The following is a 21,148-nucleotide window of genomic DNA, read 5'->3' as shown; positions in this document are numbered from 1 at the left end:
ACATTAAGATTTCCAGTCTATGAACATGGATGTCTTTCTATTTATTTGTATCGTCTTTCTTTCAGTAATATTCTGTAGTTTTCAGTTTGCAAATCTTTCGCTTTCTTGGTTAAGTTCATTCTTAAGTATTTCTCTTTGTGATGCTGTTGCAAATGGAATCGTTTTCTTCTTTTCCTTTTTGTTCATTGTTAGTGTATAGAAACCCAACTGAGTTCTGAGTGTCAGTTTTGTATCTTGCGACTTTGCTGATTTCATTTACTAGTTCTAATGGTTTTGGGGTTTTTGTTGTTGTTTTTATTGTTGTTCTTTGGGTTTTGTTTTGTTTTGGTTTGGTTTGGGTTTTTTGTGGAAGCTTTAGGATTTTCTATGTGTACCATCATGTCATTTGCAAACAGACAGGATTTTAATTCCTCAATCCCTGTTGGGATGTCTTTTATTTCTTTTTCTTACCTACTTATCCTGGCCAAGACTTCCATAATACTATGTGTAATGAAAGTGGTGACAGTGGGCATCCTTGTTTCTGATCTTAAAGGAAAAGCTTTCAAGGGCACCTGGGTGGCTCAGCCAGTTAAGCGTCTAACTCTTGATCTCAGCTCAGGTCTTGATCTCGGGGTCGTGAGTTCAAGCCCCACATCGGGCTCCACGCTGGGCATGGAGCCTACTTTAAAAAAAGAAAGAAACGTTTTCAGTCTTTCACCGTTGAGTATGATGTGATCTGTGGGTTCTCATAGATGGACTTTATCCTATTAAGGTAGTTTCCCTCAGTCAGATTTTTGTTTTTATCATGAAAGGGTGTGCATTTTGCCCAATGGTTTTTCAGCATCAATGGATATAATGATGTGGTTTTATTTCCCTCCATCCTGTTTGAATAAACCTTTTTTTTCTTTATCCTCAGCCTAACTGTATTTGAAGAGGGAAAGAAGAAAAGATGAGCGCATTCACGAAACATTGTCTACCTTTTAATCCTCCTCCAATAGAAACCTTTTATGAGCACATATGTCCCATGGTACACAGAGGTTGCACGGCGAGCCCTCCCTCCAGGGCTCAGGACTGGCTGTTCAGAAAAAATGTCAGACCACACAAATCTTCCTCTGATACCAATTATAATGTGGGTTTTCCCCTCACAATACTGAGCAATTCTCAGATATCGGCTGGGTGCCCTACAATTTAACTTAATTCAGACACTATGAAAATGGAGATGGTATTAGACCCACTGCCTACGGGTTCAGTACCAAAAAGCTGCCTTCCACTTCAGATGCCAAACACAAGTCCAGGTTGTCCCCCGTGCTTCTGACTAATGGGCTAGAAATCAGAGGTTCCTATGACCCTCTCCCTTGAATTCCATTAATTTGCTAGAGTAAGTCACAAAACTAAGGGAAAGTTTACTCATTTGATTACTAATTTAATATAAAAGGATAGGACCCAGCGACAGCCCAGTAGAGTACTTGCATCAGGCAAGGTATAGGGGAAAGGCATGGGGCTTCCATGTCCCCCCCAGGTGTGTACCCTCACAGCACCTCCATGAATTCACACACCAGATGCTCTCTGAACTCCATCGTTTTGGGCTTTTATCGAGGCTTAATGACACAGGTGTGACTGATGACACTGGCCACTGGCAACTGAATTCAATCACCAGCCCCTCTCCTCTCCCAGAAGTGGGGGGGGATCTGGTGGGGGAAGGGTAGGCCTCAAAGTTCCAACCCCCCTAAATACGTGGTTGGTTCTCCCCATCCTTACGTTACCTAGGGTCTTTGCAAAAGTCGCCTCATTAACTGCAAAATACACCTTTACTGTTCCCATCATTTAGTAAATTCTAAGAGTTTTAGGAGCTCTGCCAGAAACTCGGGGGAAGACCAAACCCGTTTCTTACTAGAAGTCATGATATTGTAACACGACTTTCAGTTTTCCCCAGTACACAAGGAACTAAGATTTAATCAGAACAGGTTTATTTTTATTTATTTTTTTAAAGATTTTATTTATTTATTTTAAAAAAGATTTCATTTATTTATTTGACAGACAGAGATCACAAGTAGGCAGAGAGGCAGGCATAGAGAGAGAGGAGGAAGCAGCCTCCCCGAGGAGCAGAGCCCGATGCGGGGCTCGATCCCAGGACCCTGGGATCATGACCCGAGCCAAAGGCAGAGGCTTAAACCCACTGAGCCACCCAGGCGCCCCAGATTTTATTTATTTGACAGAGATCACAAGTAGGCAGGGAGGCAGGCAGAGAGAGAAAGGGAAACAGGCTCCCTGCCGAGCGGAGAGCCTGATGCGGGGCTCGATCCCAGGACCCTGGGATCATGACCTGAGCGGATGGCGGAGGCTTTAACCCACTGAGCCACCCAGGTGCCCCAGAACAGGTTTATTTTTAAAATATCAAAGGAAGGATGCCTGGATGGCTCAGTGGGTCCGCACTCAGGGTGGCCTCCTGGGCCATGTGTGGACATGGGGGTTCTGTAGCAATGCAGAAATGTGCTGAATGTCGACAAAGTGCCCTCGCACCTACGGACACACAAAATGCCTACAAGAACTATTGCATCTGCACACGCGAAAGACAGAGCTACAGATGGCTCCGTGGCAGGTTCCCTGGTGGGAAGCCCCGGGTCCTCGCTGGCGAGGGAGATTGAGGCTGGTAGCCCTGGGGAGCTACAAATGGGACCTGATGGGAACAGACTGGGGCTCTGAACAGGCTTTGTTCACCCGGTGGTATACGCAGACGCCCGGAGAGCTGTAAGGGAACTGCAGTGGAACCTGCCACCGTGTGGAGCCGAGCCCCATTCCCTCAGACCGGGGAACATGCTGATCCCCCATGACACCCAACAGCAGGCAGAGAGCTCCCCTCTGCAGAGGGACAGCTCAGTAGGAAACTGGAATGGGCCTTGGAAACACTGGCTGTTGAAAGCCGGGGGAGATGGCCCGTGGGGCAGTAAGCGGGCTGGTAAGTGCAGGAAAATACTGACAAAAGGACCGGGGTTCCTGGGTGCCCCCTCCTGTGGACCCAACGTTTTCTGCACACGAGTGGGGGACAAAGGGGTCAGGGGTGGGAGAGAAGTTTCTGGAACTCCGATCCAGGAGATCTGTGGGAAGCCCCAGAGCAGGCTCTGAAGAGACGCAGAGGCTGGGAATGTGCAGGCTGACAGGATTACAGGTCAAGTGTGGGCAGAGACTGCGGGGCAAAGGCGGAAGCTGTACAAGAGCAGTCCTGCCTGTCTGAGCGGCCTTAGCAACAGTGGCCACGTCTCTTTTACTGGGACCCATGACGGCAATGGAACTGTGCCTCTCCGGGGAACATTCCTGTACCCAGGACTGTAACACAGGCCTGTAAAAGGGAACCAGCCGACATCCACGGAGGCACGCTACCTGGGAAGCAGCCGGATGGCCGGAGCCCACGCAGTGTAGACAGGAGCTGCGGGCTGGCTGGGCCGATCCCCTGTGCCGCACCAGGCATGGGGCGTAGATTGCAGCTTAGGGCCAGAGCCCGGCAGCGCCTCCAGCAACAGCGCTGGGACCCTGGCCTGGGTGGGGAAATTCCCTCGGCGGGCCGACTCCGAACTTGCTCCAGGATGGTAAAGGGGCAAGCACCACGGGGACGGCAGGACACGAAATCCCCCTGCAAGTGAAACACTCACGTCCCAGGAGTCCCAAGACTGAGGAGCCGCAGTTCAGAAGAACCTGAGACAACACGAGCCTTCTCCTGGCCCCTGATGTGGCAACCAACGCTTGACTGCACAAGTTTTATTCTTTAAATATCAAGTGATTGATACGCTTGTACAAAAATAGCTACATCGCCAAAGTAGTGTCTGAAGTGCTTGAGCTCCCAGAGCGTGACACGCGCGCGGCCGCGGCACACACGTGTGCGCTGAGCCGGGGGAGGGGCCGGGTTTTCTTCCCAGCGGTTGGCAGGGAGGTCTCCCCTTGGGTGGGTGGGTGGGGCACAGCTGGCGTGTAGACTCACGCTGTGTGTGGCTCCCCGGCGCCCAACAGGAGCGGGGTCCGGACCTCCCCTGGAGCTTCCCCGCCGGCGCCTTCCTGGTTGAAGTACCACTGGCTGGGGGCCTCCAGGCCCTGGGCTTCCTCCCAGACCTCCTGGTTGATTAAAGCCACCTCTTTACTCGCCTCGGCCGAGAGGTCCAGCACCTGGGCGAAGCTCCTGCAGAAAGGACAGGATGGATGAAGACTTTCAGCCTCTCCGCCCAGGGCCAGACAGAAGCGGGCTGCGTCCCGTGCACTCTTGGGGAAGCGTGCACGACTCAGAACACATCTGAGCAGAGCTCGGAGAGGCCTGTAAGAACAGGACTGAGCAGGCGCAAAAGAAGAGTCATTTATCCACCAGGTATTTGGGGAACCATGCCACGAACGGACGCGTGGCCTCACACAGTGTAAACGACAGCAGGGAAATACATGCTAAAGGAGTGTGTCTGGCCAGCTAAAGCTGTGACCCTTGTGATCTGGAACCTTCTGGTGCATGTGGAGTTCCCCTGAGGGCACGCACACAAGAAGGGAATGTCCTAGTAGGTGGCAACTCTTTTTTAGGAGTAACTTTCAATGTTTTTAGACATTTCGAAGAGCATATTTCAGCATCATAAAGGAGAACAAAAGGAGATTTTTGGGGGGAAGATGAAGAGGAAAGCCCCAAGGTTAAAAAAAAAAAAAATCCCCGGGGGGGAAGCTTCAACAGTGAGAAAGGTGCCGAGGGGACTTGTTGGGGGAGCGGGCTGGGGGGTGCACTGCGGCCTGGGGGCTGCTTGCTCAGAGCCCACATTCGTGAAACCCATGAAACCAAACCAAGGATCCGTGCCTTTTCTTATGAATTTATACTTCCAGTAACAAGTTCCAAGAAGATCACCCCAAGCCCTTACCCCAGGAGATGTTTCAAGCATGAGCAGACCCACCCAAGGGCACCGGAAATGCTGCGACTCTGGGGAAGTACAGGGCAGGTGATGCTAGAGACCCCTTTCTACTGTGGCTTCTTGAGAACACACACGGGGGTTTGGGCTGAGTTCAAGGTGCTTTGCCCATTCCCCTCTCCCTGCCTCAGTGGGCCCCTACACCCCCAGCCTCTGCAAACACCAGAGCTGCCCACTCGCCGGAGCACGACCGGCTGCTCCCAACTTCAAATCTTTTCTGCAATACCTTCGGAGTTCCAGATCCTTCTTTTGGGTCATTTCCTTGAGTTCGCTCAGCAGGTCCAGAGCTTTCATGTTTTCTTCTAAACTGCCGATCCCCAGTTCTTCCAGCAGATGGCATGTGGTCGTCAACTCCCGCTGCAAATTGTCTAGAGGGGGAAAGGGGCGGTCAGCCAAGGGTTTCACAGTGCCTGGAGCAAGGGACGCTAGTTGGGAGGCTGACTGGATTCTTCTCGTTCCCCAGAATGCTCGTGTGCTATGCTGGAATCCTGAAGAGCTCAAAGGCAGAGAGGGTCACGGGGGACAACATTCATGTGCTGGTACCGCTTCTCTCCCCGCACCTGCCCAGTGCCGCAGATCATGGGGGCCTGAGATCATAGGCCAGGTGTGTCCGCCAGCCGGGCGGTCGCTGGAACGGACCTGGAAGGTCACTTTGACATCCTCAAAAGAAAGCAATGCAAAAGGCCAAGGAAGTCTGTCCTGCAAGCAACTTAAAAACAAACCTGTGGTTCCCATTCCCTGTTCCCAGCATCTCTGCCCCTCTCATCCTTGAGAGCGTAGCCTGCATTTAAAGAAAGCAGCAGCTCCCCACTTCTGGACATGCCACACCATACACACACTGAGTCACAACCCGCCACCACAAGGTTTTGAGACCCGTTATAAGGGTTCTTCCACAAACACTCACGCTCTTATACTCCTCGTTCTGGTCTCCACTGCCTCCTCCCAAAAGACACGTTCAGGACCTAATCCCAAGTAGCTGCGAACGTGACCTTACTGGCCAAGGAGTCTGTGCTGACATCACTAGGTTACAGTGAGGTCTGTGAGCTGGCATCCTTCGAAACAGAGGGCAATTCGGAAGCAAGGCCGTGTGAAGACACAGGTGGACTGGTGCAACGCCACCACCAGCCAAGGAATGCCAAGAACAGGGAGCAACACCGGGAGTCAGGAGAGAGGCACGGAATGCATTTTCCCTCTGAGCCTCCAGGGAGGTCCAACTCTGCTGACACCCAGACTTTGGACTGCGGGACCCCTGAACTGAAGGGAATAAACTTCTAGTGTTTTGAGCCACCCAATCTGTCATTAATTCCAGAAGCCACGGGCTCCTTTGTAACCCGATCCCAACTGCTGGCCGCCACCCACAGCACTTGTCAGGGACGGAGTCCAAGAGTCGCAGATGTGCAGCTCACTGCCGTCATTATAAAACCGGACACCTGCATGCAGAAAATCGCTCCACAAGGCTCATTCTTCAAGACTGCGTGTGATCCCCTTGCTACTCCGGACTGGGAAAAGCTGGATCAAAATCACCTGTGTCTGAGATTATCAACAGAGCAACGGCCTTTGTGATCTTGAACTGCGTTTGTGGAAAGTTCTGGAGGGAATGTCCACCTGATTTTAGGTGGCGATCCTTTACTTACATCGGCCTCAAACAAGACGTATTTAGATGGCTCATGAGGACCCTGCCTGGAAATAACCAGACCCTAGGCCGGCTGAAAACTTGCTTTGGGAAGATACTTCCTCTATGGTGCCTGGGTGGCTCAGTGGGTTAAGCCTCTGCCTTCAGCTCACGTCATGATCTCAGGGTCCTGGGATCGAGCCCCTCATTGGGTTCCCGGCTCAACAGGGAGCTTGCTTCTCCCCACCCCTCTGCCTGCCTCTACCTACTTGTGATCTCTGTCAAACGAATAAATAAAATTAAAAAAAAAAAAAAGACACTTGCTCTGAAGAGAATTTTAAGATCAAGCATGCATGTGGACTTCTTCCCGTGAAGGATCAGGCGGGAACCCTATGCCACAGAGGGGTCCCACAGCTCTTCATAGAAGGCAGGACGGGGCTGGGGCACCTGGCTGGCCTGATCGGTGGAGCATGAAACTCCTGACCTTGAGTTTTGTGACTCTAAGCCCCACGTTCGGTGTAGAGATTACGTTTAAAAAAAAAAGAAGACAAGACAGGGTAAGGATCAGCATCTCTGAAGAGAACCCCCTGCCCTGGGGGACAGCAGCCAATCCCCAGGACTGTGTTTTGGCAGGGATGGAAATTACTGGGCCGGTCCACAGACCTGGCTTCAAATCCCAGCTCGGTCCTTACTCGGGGCACGACCCCGGACAAACCGTGGCCTTGCCAGCCCCCTCCACCCCCGTCCTCTGCCATCTGATGAGGGACACACCATCTACTGAGAGGAGGCTATGACGTGACACAAAGGGATAAAGGCGGCACACGATAAGCACCGACCTGCACCGGCCATTCGCTCGCTCTGCCCCTTGCCCGGCAGCCGCCCCATTTCCTACCTAAGAACTGCTGCCCAGACCCGTCCAGGTGGACCGATTTCACGGGAAGCTCGTGCCTCGTGGTGTCCAGGGCTGTGGCGAATGTCTTGTACTGCTCCTTAAAGCGTTTGGCCACAGCCTCATAGGGGGTGAGCATCTCGATCTGCAGGCAGGAGGGAAGGAGGCCTAGGACACAAGACCCAGTCCCATACCAGCACCCAGTGGTGCCAAAAGCTGGCCACAGAGTGAGAGCCAGGCGGCAGGGACAGCCCCCGTCCACATTCCCTCGGATCGCCCTGCCGGGCTCGCCCCACCCCGGAACGTGCAGCGCGGTGACTGCATGGCCGCTGACCTGAGCGTCAAGGACGTCTGCCAGCTCCCGCTTCCGCTGAGTGAGAAGTTGTTCGCGCTTTAGCTCGTGGGCCTTCTTCTGTAGCTTCTCCTTCTCTTTACACATTATTAATAAATTTCTCTCTGCCTTTTCTTCGAATGAAGCGAGACCGTTCTCCATCTGTCAAGCGCACAACAGGAGCTCAGGCCAGAGGGAATGCCATCCCTGCGCCTCGCAAAGCCTTTCCTCCTGCCCACGTCACGCACGAGCGAGCTTTGTCCCCACCTTCACGGTCAGCAGGGTGAGGAGCAACGTCTGCGATTCCATCATTTCCATCGCCTCCGATAGGTCCTTGGGGAGGCGAAAACAACATTTTTGGTTGCCAGGGAATTGGTATAAGCCTAGCTCTCTCCTCTCCGGAAGGGCAGAAACCCAACCTTCAAAAACCTGACTTAATTCAGTAGTTTGATGATTCTCTCCTGTGTGTCAACCCGCTGTTTCTCTTTTCTCATTTTGTCTTTTTGGGCGCCCTGCGAGAAGGAAGAGGGTGGTCCAGGCCCTTCCCGTAGCTGGCTGGTCCGGGTCAGCTGGGGGAGTCCCGTGCAATCAGTGCCAGGAGGCGGACCTCCCGCCCCAGCGTGAGACCCCAGCCCAGCTGTCCTCCCCTGGGGCCCAGGGCATAGTATCAGCAAACAAGGCCCGAAACCTCATTGTTCACATGATCTCGGCTTCGTAACCACATGTACTTGTACATGTATTTGGGACAACTTAAACTCTACGAATATTCTGAGGATGCGTGTGGTCTTGGGTTTTCCCTAAAACGTGAGGCTGCCTTGTTCCATCTTAGAGCCTCGGGGCTCGCGTGTCACGTGCTGGGGGCGGCTGGGGTGGGGTGGTTGGGGAGCTAACATCGGACATCTCTAACTCCACAGCTTCCCTTTCATCTCGGACACTCACCGGGCTCTTTCTCTGTGAAGAAGAAAACGATGATGAGTCGGTTCTCTTTGACATTGTCTTTTCTAGCTGCGGAGTCTTTCTAACCATACTCTTGTCTAAGATCGAGAAGAGCATTTGGAAGGTGAGAACTCAGAGCACGCTTCGGCAGCCCCGAGGCATACTGTAAGGCCCAGCTGGAGAAGAGTGGGGGGGCCAAGGTGGATGATTTACCGTTGATGGCCGAGAGGTCCAGGTCTGGCGGGGCGGTGCCGTGCCCTTCCAGCAACGTGGACTGCAGGTCGCCCTTCCCGATTCCACTGCTGTCTGCGGGCCCAGTGAGAAGCCCAGAGGTCAGCACAGTCTGCAAGGTCCTGCGCATTATGGCGGGACGCAGGCAACTCTGTGCAAACACTACGAGCTTTTTGCTTCCAAAAAGCCAGCATCTTGTGAGGGGAGTGGGCAGTGGGCTGAAGCAGCTCTGCAAATTCCCAGCCAGCAAGGTGAATCTATTTCAGAGTAGAAGGAGAGAGAGACGCAGGCTCTCCAACCCAGGGAGGCGAATACGCCTTGCTGCTTAGCTTAGTAAAAAACACCGTGTTCTGGACAGAGGTCTGCCACCTGCCACGCACCCGTTCTTTCTTCTGCTTTTCCCTTCTTTCTCCAGCAGCTTCTGGGCTGTTCCTCTTCCCTGGGGGGGGGGGTCCCCTTCATCTTTACCCTCTATTTAACCATGTGAAGTTATGCCTGACGCCCCCTAAAATGGGCAGTGGGGTATGGCGGGCTACAACCCAGCCAGGGATCCAGGGGGCCGCGAAACGAACAGATGGCACGTGAAATCCTCCCTGTTGTTAGCAAGGCGGCAGCCAGGGGTTGAAGGAACGCCCGTGCGGCCGAGAAAGAGGGCTATGTGGGAATTAACAGAGCGGCGTCACAGTGATGTGTAGGGTATCAGGCCCTGGATTGAAATATTCGAAAAATTCTAAGTGAACAGGAGTCTGCTGACCTCCTGGGTAAGAGGATGGAAACCCGAGGTGGGACACGGGACTTTTTACTGCTGCTGCTTTTGTGCAGGTTATGTGTTCTATCACGCGCATGTACAGTGTCTCCTTCGAGAAATACGATGGAACTCAAACTGGCCGTCTCTCTCCAGTCTCGTAGTTGTTGTTTTTTTTTAAACATTTATTTATTTACTTATTTATTTGACAGAGAGAGAGACACACACACAGCAAGAGAGGGAGCACGAGCAGGGGGAGTGGGAGAGGGAGAGGCAAGCTTCCCACAGAACAGGGAGCCTGATGTGGGGCTCGATCCCAGGACCCCGGGATGATGACCCAAGCCGAAGGCCCCCAGGCGCTCCCTGTGGTTGTTTAAATGATGGTTTCTCAGCCCTGACACTATTGACATTTGGGGCTGCATCTCCCTCCGGGGCAGGGCTGTGTCAGGGGTGGCAGGCAATTGAAGGGCATTCCCGGCCTCTCCCATCAGACACAAGTGGCAGATCTCCCCACCCATCACAACAACCAAATGTGTCCAGACATTTCTAAGTCTGAATCGCCCGTGGGGGAGAACCCTGATTTTAAGATGTGGCTGACCCAACTTCCGACCCTTCTGGGCCGCACACTGGCTTTCCTGGCTGGATGCGTGGTCCCAGACCCAAGGGCATGAGCAAAGACTACAGAGCCGGCCCCAGCACGTGGAGCATGCCCAGGTTAAGGAGCAGCGCAGACGCTGGGCAAACACCAAAACCATGATCAGTAATTTTCCAATCCCCAAAAGGCTAGCGACCCTTAGTCTACTATTGATTAGAGCCCCTACTGAGAACAGAAAGTCAATGAACATGTATTTTACACGTTACGTGTACTATAAACGTCATTCATTTAATAAAGTAAGCTAAAAAAAGAAAGGAAATATTAAGGAAATCGTAAGAAAAAATACATTTATAGTATTGTATTATAAAAATCCCACATATCGGGGCGCCTGGGTGGCTCAGTTGTTAGGCGTCTGCTTTCGGCTCGGGTCATGATCCCAGAGTCCTGGGATCAAGCCCCAAAGTGGGCTCCCTGCTTGGCAGGAAGCCTGCTTCTCCCTCTCCCACTCTCCCTGCTTGTGTTCCTGCTCTTGCTGTGCATCTCTGTTAAATAAACAAAGCAAATTAAAACAAAAAAAACCCCACATATGAGTAGATCCATGCAGTTCAGACCCATGTGGTTCAAGGGTCAACTGTACTTAATTTTTCCTGAGACTCACAGTTGTTGCCACTTTGAACAAGGAGGAGCGGGCCAAGAAACAGTTTTGCTTTTTGTGAACTGCTTTCATGAGAAAGAGGGCCCAGTGCTGCTGGGGAAGTGCACATGTGAGGGGCTGGCGGAGTGTGACTCTAGGGAGGGGCCTTCCCAGACTTCTAGAACGAGCACACTGACTACAACTGAACACCACATACACAGCAGTGATCGAAGTGGCAGCTCATGAGCGAGTATCCACCCTCCTTGTCTACACTTTCCGTTTTCCATTGCTGTTGATTTTCGTTTTACAACACACACTTATGTCTACAATCAGAAGCAAACTGCAAGTTTTGCATATCACTTTGGTGACGGCTTCTAGGACGATTAAGGGGAAACATTACGAGGAAGACCTAACCCAAGGTGGTGAGAGGCAGGAAGATGAGGCCTCACAGGCCCCCCCCGAGCCGCGCTCTCAGAGTTCCACCCAGGAAACGGTCACATGACCAAGGAAGCGCCATGATGCCGCACAGGAAGTAACTTCCTCTCTTCCCCGGCCATTCCCCTCGGGCTCCCCACATGCCTCAGACCTGTCCTTACCCAGACACTCTTCTGATACTTTCCAGAAAGAAAGAGGGAGTTTCCCCTTAGCATACTGGAAAACAAATCCACCACCACGTTCCTCACTTACGGAGTTTCAGAGCTGTTTCACACCCTCCCTCCATCTTTACATACCTTTGCTCTTCTGGAGCACGTGGAGTTTCCTTCCCCCTTCAGGCATCTTCCCACCAGTCTTCACCGCATCTGCTGCAGAAGTCTGTGAGGTGAGCACATGACAGGATTCAGGGGACAAGACACCTGTCTTCACGGTGTGTGCAGTTTGTATCTGCTATCACTTTGAGGCCAGGGAAAGACGTAGAGTTCTGACATTTAATTACATAGAAATGGGACAACCTAATCAAAAGGATACCCCCACGTGCACAGAACACAGGGAACCACCAAAATGTTTGCCAGTGATTGGCTCTGACAGTGCTCGCTTCGGCAGCACATATACTAAAATTGGAACGATTGGCTCTGACATGGCAGATGCCAGGTGACTGATTTTCTGTATCCTTTATAGTATTTGCAAAGAACATATTCCTCCGGTCATCAGGAAAAACAAAGTTTCTGTACAAGTAATAATCTTCAAAACTTATTTAAAAAAAAACAAAACAAGCAATGCAAGGAGCTCACAAGCCATTACAACAACATCCGAGCAGAAAGAAAAGCTTGTGAAGAGCAAGAACATTTCAAAGTGTAGACACCACTCTGATTCAACCTCCTACTGGGGGTCTCAGAATAAGAAATAAAAGGCAAACAGCTTAAAAAGGAAGGGAAAAACCTCTCTTCTTACACAATTTACGAAGAAAATCCCAAATGCTACTAAAACCAGTAAGTAAAGGGGTGCCTGGGGGGCTCAGTGAGTTAAGCATCTGATCTTTATTTCAGCTCTGGCCATGATCTCAGGGTCGTGAGATCGAGTCCTGCGTGGAGCCCGGGGCTCAGCATAGAGTCCACATGGGCTTCTCTCCCTCCCTTTCCCTCTGCCTCTCACCTTCACTTGTGCATGCATGTGCTTTCTCTGAATAAATAAGCAAAATCTTTAAGAAACCAAACAAGTGAGTTTAGCAAGATTGCAGGATAGAGGGTCCGTATAAAAAGATCACATTTCGGGGCACCTGGGTAGCTCAGTTGGTTAAAGCCTCTGCCTTCGGCTCAGATCATGATCCCAGGGTCCTGGGATGGAGCCCCACATCGGCCTTTCTGCTCAGCGGGAAGCCTGCTTCTCCCTCTCCAACTCCCCCTGCTTGTGTGTCTCTCCCTGTCAAATGAATTAATTTTAAAAAAATCTTTTTTTTAAAAAACATGGCAAAAGAGCCGGGACTGGCCAATAAGAACATGAAAAGATACTCAAGACCATTAGTTGTGATGGAAATGTAAATTAAAACCACAACAAGACGATACTTCACAGCCACTAGAATGGCTTCAGTCCATCTTAAAGTACCAACCGAACTCTCCTCTGGGGCTGCTGGGAATGTAGAGAGCTGCAGCCACTTTGGATAATGGCTGCACAGTTTCCCACAAGCCAGTCAAAACTACACTTACCTGCTGTTCCTCTCCTGGGAGAAACGACAGCGTGTCCACACGGAATCCCACACGAGAATGTATAAGATGGCTTTGTGCACCATGGCCCAAACCGACAATCAAACCGAATGCTCTTCGCTGATAAATGGCTACGCCCATTTACCATGGCCTGCTCACCCTGGGGAACATTCCTCAGCCACCCGAAGGAACCGGCACTGTGACAGGCAACCCAGGGAGGGACCCCCTCTCCTTTCTGTGAAAGCACATGCAAGAGGTTGCTGCATCCTGTGTGACCCCTTCTTAATGACCTTCCAGAAAAGGCAAAGTTATAGGGATGGAAATCAGGTAACTGCTGGGATGAGGGTGGGGCTGGCTTCAGGGGAGAGCCAAGGGTTGGGGGGTGACTGTGCCATATCTTGACTGTGGTGGGTCTGTGACAGGATAAGTTTGTCAAAACTCGCAGAACCGTGTACTAAAGAGTGACACTTAACTGTGTAAATTCTACCTGAAGAGATGAAAAAAAAAAAAAGAAGGAAGAAAGAAAGAAAACAGACAAGCTCGTAGGAATCAAAAATACAAGAGCACGCAGACACACAGGGATGCTTGTAAACAAGTTTACAAGGCAACGCTAAAATTAGAAGGGGGGACTGTGATCTTTTGTTGAAACTCACTTCAACAAAGTAAATCATGTGAATTTAAATTAAAAAACAAACAGGGGCGCCTGGGTGGCCCAGTGGGTTAAGCCCTCTGCCTTCGGCTCAGGTCGTGATCTCAGGGTCCTGGGATCGAGCTCCGCATCTGGCTCTCTGCTCAGCAGGGAGCCTGCTTCCTCCCTCTCTGCCTACTTGTGATCTCTGTCTGTCAAATTAAAAAAAAAAAAATCTTAAATTAAAAAACAAACAAAAAAACAAATTTAATCACAGCTTCTAGGTGATGGGTCAAGGCAGCTTCCTCAAATGTCAAAGTGCACCTCTCTGGGTGGAGAGGGTGGCAGGGGTTATATGGGAAATCTCTGTACCTGCCACTCAGTTTTGCTGTGAACCTAAAACTAACTTAAAAAAAAACTAACTAAAAAAAAAAAATTAAGTCTGGGGCACCTGGGTGGGTCAGTCAGTTAAGCATCTGACTCTTGACTTAGGCTCGGGAAACGATCTCAGGGTCATCGTGGGATGGAACCCTGCATCTGGTGTGGAGCCTGCTTGAGATTCTCTCTCTCCTTCCACTCCCCCCGCCACCCCCTCAAGTGCACTCTCTTGCTTTCTCTCTAAAAAACAAAAATAATAATTAAAATAATTCACCCCCAAGAACTGACAGCAGTTTGTGAAAAGGTTTCCTTTTTCCTCAAGTTGGAGCTTAAGTCACATCATTATTTTTTTAAGTTTATTTGTTTATTAAGTAATCTCTACACCCAACGTGAGGTTCGAACTCACGACCCGTGATCAAGAGCAGCTCGCTCTTCTGACTGAGCCAGCCAGGCGCCCCTTCCGTCACCTTATTAAGAACCTGCCATTCCACTCTAACAGAGTAAAAGGTAGGGAGCAGAAATTCATAGTTTACTGAATTTTACCATAAACCAAATTCGGGAAAATGGAAGGAATAACACCATCTCTCCACCTTCTCAGTATGTGCACAACGAAACAAGATACGTAACTGGGTCATCTACTGAGTGTTTCTGTTAAATGCCACACAAAGCAGGTGCTTGTGTCGTTAAGTGCTTCATTCCATCATTTTCTTTTTTTGTTTTGTTTTGTTTTTTAAAATTTATTTGACAGACAGAGATCACAAGTAGGCAGAGAGGCAGGCAGAGAGAGAGGAGGAAGCAGGCTCCCTGCCGAGCAGAGAGCCCGATGTGGGGCTCGATCCCATGACCCTGGGATCATGACCTGAGCTGAAGGCAGAGGCTTAAACCACTGAAACACCCAGGCGCCCCTCTTTTTTTTTTTTAATTTATTTTCTACTTTGTAGATCACTGCTTTTTTTTTTTTTAAAGATTTTATCCATTTATTTGTCAGAGAGAGAGAGAGAGAGAGAGAGAGAGCACATATGCCCACAAGCAGGGGGAATGGCAGGCAGAGAGAAGCAGGCTCCCCACTGAGCAAGGAGCCCGATGTGGGACTTGATCCCAGGATCCTGAGATCACGACCCGAGCCGAAGGCAGACGCCCAGCCAACTGAGCCATCCAGATGTCCCTGTCCCATCATTTTCAATGGCTGCATGATTTTCGTGGTGTTACTACGGATAGTTCACTAAACTCTGTCTCCAATACTGGGTGCTTCAGCCCCGTCGTTTCTTCCCCACAGTCCTTTAAAACCCTGCAGGTGTTTTTCTAAGCACCAGCCAAGGCCAGGACTGTGAGCTGGGCACCCGACAGCGCTGCTTCAGGACAGAATCCAGAAAGGGATTATCGGGTTGAAAGGAACAATCTCAGGTTTCAATAGAGATCATGTCTTTGCAAAAGGGATTTAGGACCATGCTGTGCCCGGCCCAGGCGACTTGGGTCAGAATTCCAAGTCCGACAGAACCCCATTCAGACCATTCAAACCGACGTTGTTACCTTTTTGGTGGTTTTCTTCTCGTACTGCAAGTATCGGGACTCGACGACTCTTCCACCTGCGGGGGACACACTGTTGGTTTAGAAGAAGACGGCAAGAGCGGAGCGTGAGGAGCCCCGCCCCCCATCATCAAAAGTCAGGTCCTATGTGCTCTCCCAGATCCACAGCAGGAATGGGGGGGGGGCCCACTCCTCCCCATTGCTCCTCTCAGATCCCAGGCTCCAGCACCCTCGAGCATGCATGGGACATCTAATGTATGTGAGAACATGTGAGATACCTACGGTTTACAAGTCTCCAGGCTATAAGAGAATGGGCTCAAAGCAGATAGTGGATTCAGGGGCAGGGCAGGGAAGGATAAAAGACCTTCGGCAGGGGGGCGCCTGTTGGCCGCCCCTCCCCACACCCTCCCTTTCCAACTCGCTCCCTGTGGTCAGAACCCCGACCACCCCGTCCTTCACCAGCCCGTGTGGATGACCCACTCATGGTACAGGGCTTTCATGCCTCTTTATGCCCTTACCTAGCTCAGGGCCTCTCGGGAGACACGCTCAACACCAGGGTCATATACCTTGGTGACAGCCCAACCCAGGTCCCCCCCCATTCCATGCCTGCCTTGCAATGACGGGGTTTCTCACAATGGCCCAAGTGATCACCCACAGTCCTCTGCTCTGATTCCCAACCCCTCTCCCCAGTCCTCCCTTGTACCTTCTCCCCCCCACGTCCCCCACACTGGGTCCCCCCAGTTAGCTAGTGACCAGTTACTGCTTCACTGGGAAGACAGCAGCAGCCCCGGAAGACCCTCCCACCTCAGCATCTGGCAGCCTCCCAAGTTCAGGGTCATATCCTGGCCCCACCAAGTGGAGGGGCCTCTGTGCTTGCCACTGCCCTGGCAAACCCCCTCCCCCAGTTCCTCTCTTCAACGGTCTTCCTGGTATTCCCACTCCCCACCTATACCTCCCCCTACACCTCTACTCCCCTCTACAATGGCAGCTCCTCTTCCTCTACCCTCTCCGGAACCCCAGTCCTGTCCAGTGTGGTTCTCACAATCACCGCGGCACCAGAGAAACCCCTTTCTGCAAGACCACTGCAGTCTCCCTGCTCCAAAGGCCACTGACCCATTCCCGGTGCTCATTCTGAACACGGCACTTGCAGGCACGCTTCCCCGGAAACATCCTGTGTCCTCCAGGCGGGCTTCCCCGCTGGTGGCTGAGAACGGGCTCCCTTGCAGGTCCTGAGCACCTCCAGGCACCTCGCAGGCCTCACATCCCTGAGGGGACCTCCCTCTCAGCTCCACTCACCTCCCTCTCAGCCTCCACTCTTTCTGTTCCAGCCGCCACGAGGGCCAGGACTTCTGTCTGCTTTGCTGGTGACTACAGTCCACCACCCAGCAGGGAGCAGGTGCCCGACCAGGCATCAGATGCACCATTCTACACTTTTTCTAGGTAGCTCCAGAGCTTGGGGCTCTCCCTTTCTCATGAAGGGACCCAGGAAGAGGTCATGGTTAATGTCCCATGGCTTGACAGTTTGGTTGACATGGTGATTTCAACTGGATCTTCATGCCAGGATGTCATCTTTCGCTGGGGCTGGGGGTGCGGCTACAACCCTCAGTGGAAAGGAGGTGCACCCATAGTTCATGGGCAGCATGAAGCTGGACAAGGAGCTAGTGGTTGCCCGGAGCGAGCACCAGGCAAGGAAGAGCCAGGCCTGCAGGGTGAGTGGGCTTGGACAATCAGGCAGGAGGTGCTTAAGGGTCAAGGCCAAGACCAGGTGGGGCCCAGGGGAGAAAATCCAAACTCACAAAGGGTCTACCCCTGGATGTCCGGCGAGGGATCAGGGCAAAGGACACCTCCATTTTCAAGCACAGGAAATGATGCTGCTTTTAGTCCGATGCCATCGGCAAAGGGTTTCGCTCCTCCGGAAGGATCAAAGGCCTGGGGTTCCCTGGACAGCTGAGTTTCCAGAAACCAGGACGTACGTATTTGTTTTGAACAGCAGTGGATTTTCCAGAGAAGCAATGGCACGACGAAGGATATAATTTGTGTTCCAGAGCTAGACCACGTGTAAACATACTAGAGGTCATAAACAAGATCGGCGAGCCAGGCTGTAACAGAGGACCCTGCAGCCACTCGGAAGCAGAAGCCTGCTCTAAGTTCTCAGAAACGCAAAATGGCACGCAGAACACTTGAAGAAAACAGCTCTTTGTATCAGAGGCTTAGACTCCAAGGAGGGAGATCCTCGAGCCCACTGCCCACAGCGGCACTGCCAAGAGTCAAGGGAGGCTGTGAACAGTGACTGCAGATCCATTCAGGGACACCAGATGTGGAGGCACCCGAGGTGCTTCCAGAGAAGAAACCAAGAACCCAGTGTTGGCTAATGAATCCAGCTCCGGCTCTCCTCACCCACACGTCTAGTGGCGAGGCCTGCGCACAGCCTGTGACTCCTGCCGCTGGAAGGGCCCACTGCCCTGGGTGACCTCCCCCAGGTCCTGTCACACCCCTGGCCACAGAGCGGGATGACCAGACTCGGACTTCCCAGAGATGTCCCTACAAGGAAAGAGAGCCCTAGCTTCCCTGCTCTGGCCCAGTTTTTTCCTTCCCCAAAAGCACTTACTGAAACTGGATCGTAAGCTAGATTCCGACTTTGCTCACCTTGTGTTTTTCTTCCTTTCATCTTAGTGCCACCAGGAGTACCGGGACCCCCCGCGGAAGGCTTCCTAGAAGAGGGACATAGAGGGTCTTGCTGACGTAGTTATGTAGTTGGCTAAGCTCAGGGAAGGCAGCGAGGAGCCCAGGCTTCCTTGGGACAACGCAGTCCCAGCATCCCCTTCCCCCCACCCCGCACCATCTCCCCGCCACGCGCTGATGTCTTCCAGGCAGGGTCACCTTGACGGGAACAGAGACACAGAACCCCTGCCTGGCTGAAACTGAGAAGGGCCCAGAGCAAGAAGAGTGAGAGGGGTAAGCTGGTTTGCCAAGCCTCAAAGATCTCAACTTAAGTCAGGGCTTTGTTAATTGTGCCCACTGTATGCTCCTGGTAATAACCCGGTGAACGAGAGATGGAACTCCTTCCCCGAGAGGGAAGAGCAGCGCTTCCCGGTCAGGCCACGTGAAGAGTGCCCCGACACGTAAATGGGTGAGGGGAGGTAAGAGACAAAGCCCCGTTTGCCCAGGTCCATGAGGAAGGACATTCAGGGACAGGGAGCACCAAGGCCAAGGGCACAAGGGCAGAGGAGAATGATGTCAAAATAGGAACTGATCAGCCCTATGGCTTCACTGGCAGAGTTCTGACTTCCCGGCTTACGGGCTCAGCCTACTGACTGGTCCTTCTCTGCAAAGGACCGGACAACAGAGATTTTCAGCTTTATGGGTCGTATGTTCCTGCCAACAAATAAGAAAACCCTGAGTGTATTTCAGCCCAAAAAAGAAGCAAAGTACTGATACATGCTAAAACGGATGAGTCTCAAAAATATTATCCTGGAATGGGGGCGTCTGGGCGGCTCAGTCGGTTAAGCATCTGACTCTTGATTTCGGCCTCGGTCATGATCTCAGGGTCCTGAGATGGAGCGCTGAGGCAGAGTCTGCTTGAGATTCTCTCCCTCTGCCCCTCTTCCTGCTTGCTCTCTCTCAAATAAATAAATAAATCTTTAAAAAAAAATTTTTTTTTAATATTATCCTGGGGGGACCTGGCTGGCTCCGTCCATGGGACATGCGACTCTTGATCTTGGGGTCAGGAGTCTGAACCCCACATTGCGGGTAGAGTTTATTTAGAAAAATAAACAAAATATCTTTTAAAAAATTATCCTGGACAAAAAAGACAGACACATATCGTACAATTCTATGTATCTGAAATGTCCAGAACAGCCAAAGTAAGACAGAAAGCAGATTGTGATAGTCAGGAGCAGAGGGGTAGATGAAGGATGGGGAGTGACTGAAAATGAATACAAAGTTTCCTTCTGGGCTGATGAAATGTTCTGAAACTAGACAGAGCTGGTGGCTGCACAGTGTGAATGTCTTGAGGCCATTAGATCGCTCACTTTAAAATGATGTTATGTGTGTTTCACCCCTATTTAACGGAAGAAAGAATGAAGCTCGATGTATTAGGAGAGAGGGAACCTTGAGGCAGGAGACTTGGGGATGCGTCCCAGATGTCCAATCTGGGCAAGCAGGACGCTACCAATAGAGACCAGCAACCAGAGAGGAGCAGACTGGGGGCAGGGCCGGGGCCTGGGCACTGTAACCCCTGCTGACGTCAGAACACAAGCTCCCCTGGTCACAAAGCGGCAGTCCCCTTGCTTAGTTCACAGCAGACTCTGAGGACCCCAAGTGAGACCCAGCAGTGCTGGGCCATAGTGGTCAGAGGCAACCAACCAAATAAATGCTCACTAGGTGCCTGTAGCTCTCCTCCTTCACACAATCCTCCCAACCCTACAAAAACCTCCCCGTTGCCCTGCTTTATCCTTGTTTTCTGGAAAAGGACCGGAGTGTTTGAACGGGTCACCTCTGGCAAGTCTCAAAGCTGGCAAGGGACAGAGCACAGATTCCCTATGGGGTCTGAGCCACAGCTCTAGAATCAAACCAAACGGGGGTGATGGGTTCACTACACCTGTGCCAGCCTCAAGTACCTCCCCCCAAACCTCGGAGAGGGTAAGGGCAATCTCACAGGGTAAATGGTCCCTGGATTAAACACAAGTGATTTCAGCTGATCTATTAAACTTCAGTTTGCACTGGCACAATAGAATATCAGCCGAGTGAACAAATAAAACAAATCCAGCCCAGGAATCATGCCTGGGACAGGGCAAATGGCCAAAGTCTTGTCTCTATTGCTCTTGCTGTGTGACCCTGGACAAATGACCTTCTCTCCCTGAGCCTCTATTATCTCATCTGTAAAGGGGAAGCATAGGAAAGAAGGGTTGGGAGAATTAAAGGAGATTCTTTAGTAACCCAGCACTTGTCCACTATAAAATGGCAACTAGTCGCGACAGATCACGTTCAAGAGCCACGGACTGTTCTAGGTTCTTAAGTTTCACCCGAGGCCTACAACGTTGAACGGCAGCGTCATTCGCCGGGTTTCTCAGCGGAGGAAAGCGAAAGCACAGAGAGGTTAAGCCACTAGCCAGAGATCGCCCCGCACCCACACAACTGACTGGGGACTCAAGTCTAGTTCCGCGCCCAGGCTGCCGAGCATGCGCAGCGGCCGCTTCCCGCCTCCCGGAGCCCGTGCACCCTCGGTGGGTCCTGAAGGGGTCAGATGCCCAATCCCCAACTCTGCTGTCCCACCTCCCCCAGCTCTCGGCCATGGCCTTCTCGCCGGCACCCACAAAACCCAGACCCGTGGCCCTTCAACTCACCCAGCTCCGCGTCCCGAGGAATCCGCCATTTCCCGCCTTTAACTCAAAGGCCGGCTCTTCAAGTCCGGGTCCCCGCCCCCTCGCCCCGGGCCGGGCCATATTCCGCCGCCATGGAAGGGGTGGCCGCTGGCCTCGGGGAGCGTGTCTGCGGGTGAAGCGGGAGACCCCTGAGCGCGCGCCACTCTGTTTTCCCCTCACACTTGGTTTCATCCACCAGCTGCAGGAGGCGGTGTCCGGAGCCGGTTGGGAGGGGGC

At 51.9% G+C, this 21,148-nt stretch overlaps 1 protein-coding gene across 1 annotated transcript; it reads right to left on the bottom strand.

Annotated features, from left to right (window-relative positions):
- Positions 1-3,462: 3,462 nt before the first annotated feature.
- On the bottom strand, positions 3,463-21,114 carry HAUS8 (HAUS augmin like complex subunit 8; the record flags this gene model as incomplete). Its single annotated transcript, XM_080815143.1, has 12 exons — positions 20,894-21,114; positions 18,195-18,259; positions 15,552-15,607; positions 11,609-11,690; positions 8,886-8,978; positions 8,676-8,770; positions 8,004-8,069; positions 7,740-7,898; positions 7,409-7,550; positions 5,131-5,272; positions 3,953-4,147; positions 3,463-3,607 (listed from the first exon to the last, which is right to left on the bottom strand). Exons 1-12 carry the CDS (start codon positions 20,920-20,922, stop codon positions 3,463-3,465), a joined length of 1,269 nt encoding a protein of 422 aa, XP_080671269.1. The 5' UTR covers positions 20,923-21,114.
- Between the last annotated feature and the right edge of the window lie 34 nt (positions 21,115-21,148).

This window comes from Martes martes (genome assembly GCF_963455335.1).
Source record: "Martes martes genome assembly, chromosome: 1".
In the NCBI taxonomy this organism is placed as follows: domain Eukaryota; kingdom Metazoa; phylum Chordata; class Mammalia; order Carnivora; family Mustelidae; genus Martes; species Martes martes.
Note: the sequence above shows the minus strand (reverse complement) of the source record. Positions and strands in the feature narration are given on the sequence as shown.